Here is a 13,269-nt window from a genome sequence, read left to right as displayed (position 1 = left end):
ATATTTTGTTGAAATTACTCTTATATTTTGACGATATTAAATGTGATAAAGATCTAAAAAATTAGCTGGAATTATAATAAAATATAATTGTATACACGTAGTTATCATTTAAAATTGAACACCTCAGTCCGTAAGGGTTGACTCAGTTGGTTAAAAAGAGGAAAACTATCTTTTTGGTCACTTACGTTCACGTGATTTGCAGGCTATTGCGTGAATCTGTAGAGTTTACCCGGTACGCACCCGAAGGGTTAGCTACTATAGAAAAAAAATTATCTAAGTTGGTGAGGGAGATTTTATCATTCGGCCAAACTGCCAAAGACAGTAGCATAAGTAACAAAATTATTGACATAGCCGCTCAATCTCCAGCTTGATTTTAACTCACCATTTTTTTAATCATGATTGATACTACTATAACTCTTATACGAGGTAATATATTTCTGCCCAATGCTCAACTCTTGTATGTTCTAGCTAATACTGTAATACAGTAAAACTGGCTTTATATAGTGTTATCACCATAATTGACCGCGACTCTGTACATTAACAAACTAGGTGAAAAAATCGCGCTTCGCGCGGTTCTAAAATTATGTTTTCAAAAATTTAAACGGTATCAAATAAAGTATTGCGATTTATTTTGTCATAATTTTTTTTATTATAATATTATTAAAATATCAGGAAAAAAATATTAAGTGATAACAATGAATAAGATGAAACATCTCCAGCCTTGGGATGTATTATATCAGAAGTCCGAGCATTTTGAAAGGATTGTTTTTAGATGGATTGATCAAAATATATGTGAAATTAAAAAAAATAAAAAATACTTTAAGGATCCGTTTCCATCAAGACATGATGATACAAAAAACTAAGATCCTATAGAACATCAGTTTTATATTTCTCTGCATACAAAATTATGCAAATCATACATCTAAGGAGAAACACTGCACTCTAATGGGGACACCCAAAATATGAGTGTGCAAAGACATTTATAAATGGCAAAGCCAAATTTAATCACTCTGAAAACCAGACAAAAAATCAGTAGCCTATATAACTAAAATTCCTCTATAAAGATTATCATCACAAATTCAGCAAGATACCTATATCACTTGTTTGTCCACGAGCGCGTCTGGTTGTTTCTCCCCACCCAGCTAAACTTCCATCCTCTACTCCCAACTAAATCCTGTTAAGTTCTGCATCATTGGTTTGTAGACCGGATCACCATTTCCGGTATCGAAACTTCTTGCTATTCCTCCATTCCATTAATGGCAAGTAGCTCTCATCAGTCCACCAAATGTGTGAAGATTTTATGTGACCTCGTGCCTTGACAAAGATACAATAGGCTACATCTTCCAAGTTGAGGATGATTAGTTGCAATAAATCTATAATTGTATAGTAGTTTTGGGTGCACGTAAAATTATTTCCAAAGAGTTGCACCGAATGAATACATCATATAGTGCTGATTAAATGTTATACCAGCTTATATTTTGCAGCTCGGTGCAGAGAGGTGGTCAAGCCATTGGTCACCTAGTTTTCATTATTGGTTTACCTGGGCAGTATATGCAAAACCATCTTTTTTCTCGCCTACAAAACCACCGGTCTGCCCATATATGGTTAAATTTACAAGAAATCTACAGCTTATTAGGTGAATAAGGTATGGGGATCCATATAACTTAAATCTGCATACAAATATAACAACAAAAACATTCGAATTAATAATAAACAATATGATCAAACACAATAAATTACAATTTACAAAAAAAATCAATATATTGATCGTCAAATTAGGAGGCTCAAATTTTTAATATATTGATTGTCAAATTAGAAAGCATATTATAATATTCATGACTTACATATTAGTTTATGAAAGATTATCCATAAGAGTTGCTACTATACACTCCATATCCGCAAAGTTTAAAGAAAATAAAATAATATAACAACAAATTGATGGTATACAGTTAGTAAAATGCTACAATACACTCACTATATCCGCAAATTTCAAAGAAATTTAAATAAATTAATAACAAATTGATAGTATACTGTTAGTAAAATGCTACAATACGCTCACCATTTCCGCAAATTTCAAGAAATTAAAATAATGTACCAGACAACAACAAATTTGGCTGCCTAATATTTGCAGGAAGCAATTCTCAACAGGGGATAAGATATAAAACATTCATCTTCTTAAGACACTGCATATCATCACAGGATCGTCTGAGAAATATTTCTCCTTGCAAACATATAAAATACAGTAAACGATAGAATACTTTACTGTTCAAACAAAAAGAAAACTCAGACCTTGTCATAAAGACGTTGAGCAAGCTCCCACAACAAAGAAGCATACATTTTACTTGTCGTATGTACAATTTTCACTCATCCAACATGTCTGATAAATTCAAACCGAAGTATACCTGGAAAAGATTCAACTGTATAAGCAATAATAAATTCAATATGAAGGCAATGTATCGCAGTAAGATACATTGCTTTACAGACCATGAATAACTTTCAATTCTAAAGATGCAAGTCTACCTAATTCGTCTTTTAGAGCTTTAGTTCTTGCTGGCTTTGCAGGTTTAATGATCTTACCAATAAGAACTAATAGGATTGAAATATCACTTGCGACAAAGTACACACTTTTGTATGCACTTAGTGTTTCATTTAAAATTAACACCCCTGATCAATCAAGTAAACAGTTTCTTAAATTTCCTTAATCTTATAAATAGATCAATTCCTAAAATCCACTTCTCTTCTTTATAAAAAGACGTAAAACTTACTAAAAACCGACACAGGCATAGTTCAGAACCAGAATTGTGTAAGCAAAGTTCATGACGAAAAGAATCTTCTGAAGTATAGCCATTTTCGGAGTAATCATTTGCTACCATCTGTAAATGATTGTTCATAAACATGTAAAGTTAAAATTAAGACTAACACAGAAATGTCCAATTAATATAACATTGAAGAATCTGAGATGCATGTTTGTTACCTCTTGAACCAACTATAAGTAGAATTGAATGAATGAAGAATATAAGTATCCAGGATACAAACCCTGTCATACAAACAAACCACCCAAATTAATCAAACCGAAGAAGCAACAATTTTACACCAGATATGATGCATATGTACAAACACACATCATGCACACACCCAAAAAATAAAAAAGAACTCATGACTTTGAGCATTGTAAGGCTCTTAATAATTTTCGTCCCTAATTAAGATAACATGTTACCTTGTCAGACTGTAGCATGACAGAGCGACACCTATTATTAGTGAAATATTAACTCCATTCTGAGAATTAAAAGGCCATCAAAGACAATGAGAATGATCCTACTACTACATTGATGGGTACGATTTGATGGCATTACAAGTAGAAGAAATTAAGAACCTTCAATTAAAAAATGCATAGATCCTCTTCCCTAATTGTTTCTTCTCTTTAATTTCCCATTTTTAGTCATTAATTTTTTAAAAATGTTAACATGGCACTCTAATAGAAATTACTTTTGGCAGTTACAATAATAATTTTAGCAAGACTTAAACAAAAATAGTAATAATATATGCAAGCCTCAGACTAATAACGACTAATAACGAAATTAGCACAGAGTAGAACAAAAACGGGAGATACGCATCGTAAGAGTAAAGACAGAGAACTCTTTCCTAAGACTTACATGCCAAACAGCAGTGACAGTTTGTGTAGCCAGCAAGTGGAATAAACTTGGTTTCTTTCCTTTTTGGAGGAGTCTCCCATAGACATCTAGAGGGAAAAAACATCATCTTAAATATATTTCTTTAACAGTTAATTACCGCCTATAATGACTTTAGTCTGTTTGTGTAAGAGTGAAATTTTTTGAGATAGTTTGTCAACTTGCCTTGCTTATAGTTAGGAGGATGGGGTAAACAACGCTTACAATTTACAAAACATAGATTAAGTAAGAGAGGTTCACAGTGACGCAACCAAGTGTTGACTTGTATATTCCATGTAATTGGCACCTCAACTGCACTCTTTGCCAACTTAGCACCCAAGATGTCAATAATTTTTGCCCGGTCCCATAGTGGTTTTTGCTTTTACTTAACAAATCTCTCACAACCCCTGATAACACCATAACACCTGCTTTATATGCCCTGCCTATAATTTTTGTGTAAAAACCAATACAAAACTCTAACGTGGTCATTAACTAAGAATTTTGATTCAAGATCCTAATATACACATCCTTAAAGAACCTATCGATAGTTCCCCCCTTATTCCAAACCTCCTCCACCCCCAAAAAATTCCAATCTCACTAACAAAATCAATTGTTGAAAAATCTCCAATCACAAGCACTCATATTTTAGCCCATAGTCATAAATCAACACACCACAAAGTTCGATTTTTTCTTATCCCAAATTACCCTAAATTGCAAGTAATTGGCAACAAACATACAACAGATGAAGCATATAACAACATAGTTACTAAAATAAAGCATAAACACACATACCCAGATGACATTTAAGCAAAAAATCCAATCTTTAACACAGATTGATATGTGATATAAAATCACAAATCAAAAAATTACCTGAGCGTGAAATCCATAGGAGAGGCAATTTGGTACTTTCCTATTGATTTTTGTAGTTTGTAGCAGATTTATAGCAATCACTTCATACTATTTGGCATGGGAAGGTAAGAAGACCGTAAGTGATGATGATTAAATTCGATTTGGTTGGTGAATGAATTGCCTCTTGGTATTTCTGCTAATAATCATGATGATAATGATAAGCGTTTCATAACTTAATATCGCAAGAATTGAGAATAAATCAGTGAGGGCTTGAGAAAATGAGAAGGAAGTTTGATGCCATCTCAAGGCTGCCATGTAGATACTCGAGATTCTCCTTTATATAGATATATAGATTAACTAGTTAATTAGGTGTGCTGATTGCTAAATTAGAATTATAACTTGTTTAGGGGTTCTGTTTAACAGGCATATAAAAAACGTGATGACATCAGGAATTAAAACAGTGGGAGCCAGGCATTATCTAGAACAAGTAATATTATACAAATACGTTAACGTGATCTTAAAAATTAAAATCAAGTATCACAATTTAAACAAGTAACCAATGGACTCTAGACTATATAGCACATAGTCAATAGTCATATTTACACAACTAGTCCCATACACCATTGCACTTTCATTTCTCTATCTATCCCCCTCTATTCTTATTCCTATATTTCATTCCACACGCACTCTTCGTCTTTGACCTATTTCCCTTTTAATTTTATTCATCATTCATTCATTTATAGTCTGCCGGCGCTCGCCGTCTACAATTTCCCCAACAAAACACCTTCAATATATATACTTACATTTCGAAACACCTTTCGATCATACTCCTAATTCAGTTCTCCATCGTATCTCCGTAAACAGTTTTGTAGAACGTACTCATTATATCCCGCTTAAGATATATTGTATAATATTATCGTAATCGTCAAGTATGGTGTTGTTGAGTTTATTTCTTACGTCTCCTGTTGTGATTATTGGTATCTATTTTCTTCTTCGGCTTGTATCAAAAACATCTCTATTATTCATTGCGAAAAAATGGTGGAGATTACTAGAAGATAGTTGTCATGTTTACCAGTTCTACAAAATTCCGAAATTCAACGATCATATGCAAGAGAATCAACTGTACACAAAAGTTGTTACGTACCTTAATTCGTTATCTTCGGTTGGAGATTCGAATTACGCCAATCTTTTCACAGGCAACAAATCCAACGATATCACTATCGTTCTCGACTCTGATCAAGTTGTAACCGATACTTTTCTCAGCGCGAGAGTCTACTGGACTAATGAGAAGTCTAAAACAGGCTCTACTACTCTGGTTTTAAAGATACGACGACGAGATAAACGAAGAATTCTCCGTCCATATATTCAACATATTCATACTGTTTTCGATGAAATTGAGCAGCGAAGAAAAGAAGTTAAATTGTACATAAATGCAGAGACGCAACCAGAGAAAAACGGACGGTGGATATCTGTTCCATTTACTCATCCGTCAACGATTGAAACAACTGTAATTGATGCGGATCTTAAAAATAAGGTGAAATCGGATCTCGAATCATTTCTAAAGTCAAAGCAGTACTATCAACGCCTCGGACGAGTATGGAAACGGAGTTATCTACTGTGTGGACCTTCTGGTACTGGAAAATCGAGCTTTATAGCAGGAATGGCCAAGTTTCTTAACTACGATATCTACGATATTGATTTGCGTAAAGTCACCGATGATTCTGATCTGAAAATGCTTCTGTTGCAAACCACGAACAAGTCAATGATTGTTATCGAAGATCTTGACCGTTTCTTAGTTGAAAAATCCACGGCTGTGACCTTATCAGGAATTCTAAATTTCATGGACGGATTTTTCTCTAGCTGTGGCGAAGAACGCGTGATGGTGTTTACGATGAATGGCAAAGATCATGTTGATCCTGCGGTTTTAAGGCCTGGAAGAATAGATGTTCACATACAATTTCCGCTTTGCGATTTCTCTGCTTTTAAAAATCTAGCTAACAGTCATTTAGGCCTTAAGGAGCACAAACTATTCCCTCAGGTTGAAGAGATTTTTCAAAGCGGTGCGAGTTTAAGTCCAGCTGAAATTGGCGAAATCATGATCTCGAATCGTAGCTCGCCAACTCGAGCTCTTAAATCTGTGATCACAGCAATGCAAAGTAATATGGGTGCGAGAGTAGTCAATAAAATTCCGAGAAGTGCATCAGCTCGAGTTGTTGGAATTGAAGATTCCGGGGAATCAGCTGGATTGTACAGTGAAAGTGTTCATACAGTTAGAGAATTCAGGAAGTTGTACGGGCTGTTTCGATCGAAGAGTAGCAGAAAGGAGCCGATGGATGTAGATTTACAGGACAGAGAATATCAGAGACAGAGTTCTTAAATTTTAGCATCTGGCATTGCTAGTGATTAAATTTCTTAGATAGAATACAATCTTGTATAATTTATTTCTTTAGCAAATCATTTTCGCAATTCTTTGTATCGTTGTTACTCGGTAATCAATGTATATTGCACCGGGGAGAATCAAATTTGTAATCTGTAGTGTTGATATATAATCCTAGAGAATTTTGTTATTATAAACCATCATTTCAGACTAAATTTACATTGTCAACATAGCATTTTCTTAACAAGAAGTCTGTGATTTGAAATTGTCTATAAACTAAAAAAATGGTTATGATATTGAATTAGTGAACCGTTTTTGACTTTGAAGGAATATGAAAACAAAGAATGAGAATGATATTCAGAAATTGACAAACAGCAAAAGATATTTAATCAAAAGAGAGTAGTCATACTTGACTTTAGGGGAGGCAGGGAAGTATTTTAAGATGACCAAGCGAATATAAAGAGAATAATGGAATACTGATTAGCAGATTAGCAGTACTATGTTGAAAACACTGCGTTGCGATTTTGTCACTTACCATTCCCGTAAAGTACAGAGGATAGACCAATTCATTCTGAGGAGTGCGGGCCTACAAATTCATAGTCTAGTTATGCTGCTTCTGCGGCGAAAACATGGTGTTGCGTGTTTTTCAACTATCCACTTTCGTTTCATTTTCCTCTTACCAAGTGAATGCCGTTCTTAGTAAGCAATAGGGATATCTTATTTGCAGGTAGGGGCAAAGACCTAATTATCCGATGTCCAGATCGAATGACTAGTTGATTACAGTGAAAAAAAAAAGAGAAATCAACAAAACTAAAATCACATAATGACAGCAGCAGTGAAGTACAGGACAGCTTCTGCAAACTAAAAAAATGAAGACCCCACCTTTAAAAGCACAGTGTGTCATTTGGCGAAAAGATATGTCAAGACAAATGAAAAGGAAAATTTGAAAATAAAGATTAATTCATATGCAAAATTATGCCGAAACTTGATAACTTCCATGAGAATCAATCGCATTATATCTCGGCTGTGTACACAAAACAACAGACTTTACATGCTAACCAGGGAAAAGCACCAATGAACATCCACACTTCCACAGTACGGTACCCTAAGTTAAAAATATTATTTAATTATTATTTATTCTATACCACTGGTAATTAAACATTTAAATCAATTCATTTGACTAGAAAACTAATAAAAAAGTTATTGTTCAAAAAAATTAAAAAAGTTATTGTTCAAATATCATTTTTATTATTAGTATTAAAATAACAAACCTTAAACTCATCAACGAATGCGTTTTATATGAGTTCAATCTACGGGTTAGAGTTAAAATTGGGAGACCATGGAGGAAAAAAGGAGAGAAGAAGACGAAGATCAGAAGGAAAAGAGAGGAAAGACAGCAAAAATATACTACCACATGTGGCTGTTATGGGACAAAGATGCTTAACTGCAAAAGAAATGACGGAAAATGATGAACATGTTTTCGTTCAAAATCCAAGAGAACGAGACCAATCAAATGCGGTTAAAAAATTTTTTTGGTTAAAAATGCGGTTAAAGTTGCAACAAGGGTGATGGTCTTATAATTCCTACGGCCTAGGCCCTTCTCCCTATGGATAATTTCCCAAAAGCAAGGGTTCCAAAAGTCTCTCGTTCAAATCCATCTCGGCATATCATATCACCTTTATCACATGCTCGTCACCTGCTTCGTCTTAGTCATTCTCAAATATTTGGAAATCATGACACATGTTCCTACGTTTCATCCTCATCACCTGGCCTATATGTAGTCTCTAGACACGTGTATTACTTCCCTAAAATATGGGAGATGACTCATCTTTGAATAGATATAAAATCTACAAAAAATAGAGAAGAAACGGAAGAAAAAGAAAGATAACAAAAAACATATAAAGAACAAGAAAGAAGATGGATACAATCCGATATGGTTAATCAAGTGGGATTTTACCGGCCATGATTTCTCTTTTAAAAGAAAAGGTTTTCAGAAAACGCCCATTTAGCGCTAGCACCGGGGACGATTAAACATAAAATCACCAACAACGACACAAGAACATACCTAGCACCACCATAAATTTACCAATATGAGCCAAGAATCCAACAACCGTTCTAGTTCTTGTCGATCTCCTTACGATACCCCTCCTTATTCCTCAATACATGATCAATTTTTCAATCTTCGAGCGCAACAGAGATATATGCAGGAGCAAATGGATGATTTGACAGCCCAGATGGATGCCAATTACCATCACCAATATATTTCTCAATGTGAACCCCAGCACGCTCCGCGGTATGATCCCCAGGAGATAGAAAATTTTATATCCACTCATTTCCCCATCAAAGTGATTCTTAACACGCTTACAGTTCCTCCCATGAAGAAAGGCAAACTCTCAGTTACAACTCTGAAGGAAGTGTTCATAGACACCCAACACAATCATCTTCTGACTTACATGGATATGTGCTTTCTTGCCTTTCTGAACGAGAGAGGTCTCGTGATAGAAGACCTTATAGAAAAAGAAATCTAGCATATGGTCGAAGAAGAATGTTTAGATCTCCCAGCCACCACAAGGGAACCCCTCTTATAATCATCCAGTAAAACGCCCAAACTCCCCAACCCATAGAACAAGACGGGGTAGGAGAGCGATTAACCAGGCTGGAAGAGATGATGACTAGAACACCGTCAGAAATCAATATATGAAGATCCCTTTTTCTCGAGAATTAGAAGCCTCACAAGTGTATCAAGGTATAAAGATCATCGGTTTAGAGTCTTTTGATGGTAATATGGATACTAATGATCATTTTGAGCTACTACGAGAATCTTATTATTTGCCACCGATACAACGATAATAACCAAATACAAATTATCCATCTCCGCTTTTAAAGCTTAAGCCCACACGTGGTTTTCCAGCTTGCTTCTTCGGAGCGTGGGGTCATGGGAAGTATTCAAAATGGTATTCTTAGCTAAATTTTGAGTCAATACTCCTCATGCTATACATACTATATCTCTGGAAAATATTAAGCAAGATCATGGGAAATCCTCAAGAGATTACATCAAGAAATTCAAAACGGCTGCTTCAAAGGTAAGAGAACTACGACCTGCTAATTCTGTAGGTTCATTCATTCGTAACATAAATTATAGTGAATACAAAGATTATTGTAAAGAGCCCTGTAACAAGGAGCCTGTGGATTTGTACGAAGCTTACAATATTGCATTTACATATATCGCTACAGATGAGACAATACGGGCGTATTACCCCAGTTCCAGGGATGAAGCCTCAGGATTTCAGAGGCATATCATGCAAATAGATGGTATAGATGATTCCAGAGGAAGGGCCCTGAAAGGTTCCCTACAGATCACGGATTTACTACGGATCGAAGATTTCTCCTTCGGCCATAGAGAGAAGAACCTCGTTTCACTCCTTTAAATAAAAATATTTCGAATATTTTGAAATAAATTAGTTCCAAAGATTTCTTTATGCCACCCACTCCTATAAGAACACCTGCTGACAAAAGAGATCGTTCACGATTTTATGATTACCATGTTAGCATTGGGCATGCAACTAAAGAATGTACCTCTTTGAAATACTTCTTGGAAAGGTCAATGAAGAGAGTTTTGCTAGATAGTTATGTTGGTCCGCAAAGGAAAGATAAGCAATCGAAGAAAGACCCGCCATCAAGAAATTCTGGGCCCCGTCATGTCATTGACCTGATAATTGGAGGAGATTATCTCAATAAAAAAATTATGCAAATTGATATTTCCCCTCCAACCTTCATAATTTTAGACACTATCATCGTTTTCTCCGATGAAGATTACCCTCAAGGAAAATCCTACAAAATGGACCCTTAACCGTTCAATTGGATATAGCAAATCAAGATGTCAAGAAAGTACTTGTTGATAATGGCTCGTCTGTTGATAACATCTTCCAACATGCTCTCAGAAGAATGATATTTGAAGAACAGAATGAAAAATTAGACGTAGATAAGGGGCAGAGACTAGTTTACGGTTTTGGAAATCACGCCATACCACACAAGGATTTATTGATCTCCCTACCATTTTTGGCACTGCTTGCCGAGAGGTAATTGCCCTTGTCAGATATCATATTGTGTATATTGTTTCCCCCTATAATATTATCATAATATAACCCTCTTTGTTTGCTTTGGGAGCTATTATTTCCATTCCCCATATGAAAGTAAAATTTTCTACGGGTATGGGCCCATAAGAGCTGATGTCTGATAACGAAGTTGCTCAGTTCTATTTTCTGTTAGTCTGCCTCTCTTAGTCTGGCTCAGACTCAACCCAACAAGAGGAAGTTCTATGGAGAGAATAAACACTCCACATCTTCCCCTAATGCTCCCAAAATCTCTAAAACCGAGAATCCTCAAGTTTTGATGATCATATGTTCTAGTAATTCCTCCCTCATCGAGGAAGACATTTCAAATCCCTCTCACATTCCTAAAGTCATTCCTAGAAAATCCACAGAATTCGTTGAGTTTATAGAGGGAGATCCTTCAAGAATAATATACATAGGAAGTGAACTTGAAGAGCCCTTAAAGGAAGAAATGATTACTCTGCTTCGAGACTATTCTAATATATTTGCATGGAAGCCTGAAGATATGCTGGGGTTAGATGAATATGTGGCCATGCATAGGCTGCATATTGATCCCAATATGAAGAATGTCAAAGAGAAAAAAAGGAATTTCGCTCCTGAACGACAACAAACCATAAATGAAGAAATTAACAAGCTTTTGAAGGACAACTTCATCTACGAAATCCAATATTCTGAATGGATAGACAATGTTGTGCTAGTTAAGATATCTAGTGGAAAATGAAGGGTTCGTATCGATTACACCGATCTTAATAAAGCAAACCCTAAAGATTGTTATCCTCTTCCCACTATTAATCAACTTATCGATGCAACTGTAGGACATGTGTTATTTAGCTTTTTTGATATTTTCTCTGGATATAATCAATTTTTCCCCCCAAGATCGCCCTAATACTGCTTTTATAATTCACAGAGCTGTATATGCATATAGAGTACTCCCCATGTGATTGAGGAATGGCGGAGCAACATACCAGAGAACCATGAACAAAATTTTTGCTTCACAAATTGGGAGAAATCTGAAGTATATGATGACGACGTGATTGAAAAATCTCGGATGAAAAAGGATCAATGGAATGACTTGTAACAAACCTTTGAAACTCTTTGAAAGTACAAGCTTAAATTAAATTATGTCAAATACTCCTTTGGAGTGTCATGTGGAAAATTCTTGGGCCACATGATTAGTGGACGAGGAATTGAAGTCAATCCACAAAAAATAAGACCTCACATAAAAATGCCTCCATCTTCAACTCTCAAACAAATTCACACGTTGAATGGGTGTTTAACTTCTCTTCGGAGATTCATATTATGGTTGGCCGAAAGAAGCTTGCTATTTTTCCAGGCCCTTAAAGGTGTCCGTAATTCCACAGAAATTACTTGGACCCCCTCTTGTCAGGAAGCTTTCAAATCCCCTAAAAGGTATCTTTCCTCTCCTCATATCCTAGCCTGTCCCATTTTAGGAGAACCTTTATGCTTGTATATATATGGTCGTAGATGAGGAAGCTATTTGTTCTTGTTTGCTACGGGAAGAAGCAATTAAGCAATATCATGTATAATACGTCATCCATGTACTACGAGATGCTGAAATTCGATATCCTATAATAGAAAACGTTGCATATTCTCTTCTGCTAGCTAGCAGAATACTCAGGCTCTATTTTCAGGGACATGAAATAAAGGTATATACCAATTTTATTTTTCATAAAATTCTTCGTAAACCTGATCTCTTAAGAATACTGGTTAACTGAGATGTGGAACTTAGTCAATTTAGCATAACCTATTCTTCCCGCAATGTTATTAAGGAGAAAGCCCTCACTGACTTCTTGCTCGAATCTTCTACCACTTATGCAGAATCTGCTTCAAAAGACCAACCATGTGATCCCCCTTCTTCTTTGAAATTTTGGAACTTATATGTGGATGGATCATCTACCAATGATTGTAGTGGAGCGGACCTAAGCCCTGGAAAATTTGAAGTTCAATAATCCATCAAGTTTGAATTCCCTGCTACCAATAATTGTTCAGAATATGAAGCTCTCTTAGTTGGCCTCCGAATAGCCGAAGCTTTCCAAGTTCAATACCTCTATATCTACAGTGATTCTCAGTTGGTAGTGAATCAAGTTTTGGGTAATTTTTGTACCAAATATGTTCCTTTGGTCAAATATCTAGAGGAGACAAGGACTCGATCACTTCGATTCAAAGTGGCCTCACTTCAAGGGAGGGATCAGAATCTTAGAGCGGATGCTTTAGAAAAGCTAGCCACAGATGAGCAGATGAT

General features: G+C 35.5%; 1 protein-coding gene and 1 long non-coding RNA gene across 3 annotated transcripts; one reads left to right on the top strand and one right to left on the bottom strand.

The window, feature by feature from the left end:
- Positions 1 to 860: 860 nt before the first annotated feature.
- LOC141708303 (uncharacterized) lies at positions 861 to 4,887 on the bottom strand. 2 transcript variants are annotated; one of them, XR_012569431.1, is made up of 6 exons: positions 4,539 to 4,887; positions 3,654 to 3,739; positions 2,975 to 3,037; positions 2,766 to 2,873; positions 2,290 to 2,402; positions 861 to 1,670 (listed from the first exon to the last, which is right to left on the bottom strand). It is a non-coding gene; the product is annotated as an uncharacterized LOC141708303 (long non-coding RNA). The 2 variants fall into 2 exon arrangements; XR_012569430.1 differs by having other exon boundaries at positions 861 to 2,402.
- A 228-nt stretch (positions 4,888 to 5,115) lies between these two features.
- On the top strand, positions 5,116 to 7,091 carry LOC141708302 (AAA-ATPase At2g46620-like). The gene has a single exon (XM_074511865.1). It carries the CDS (start codon positions 5,449 to 5,451, stop codon positions 6,892 to 6,894), a length of 1,446 nt encoding a protein of 481 aa, XP_074367966.1. The 5' UTR covers positions 5,116 to 5,448; the 3' UTR covers positions 6,895 to 7,091.
- The last annotated feature ends 6,178 nt before the right edge of the window (positions 7,092 to 13,269 follow it).

Source organism: Apium graveolens, chromosome 2 (assembly GCF_009905375.1).
Source record: "Apium graveolens cultivar Ventura chromosome 2, ASM990537v1, whole genome shotgun sequence".
Lineage (NCBI taxonomy): Eukaryota > Viridiplantae > Streptophyta > Magnoliopsida > Apiales > Apiaceae > Apium > Apium graveolens.
This window is presented reverse-complemented; position numbering and strand designations above follow the sequence as displayed.

Coding starts and splice junctions, on each gene's coding strand:
- LOC141708302 (XM_074511865.1), top strand. CDS start 5,449: ATGGTGTTGTTGAGTTTATTTCTTACGTCTCCTGTTGTGATTATTGGT.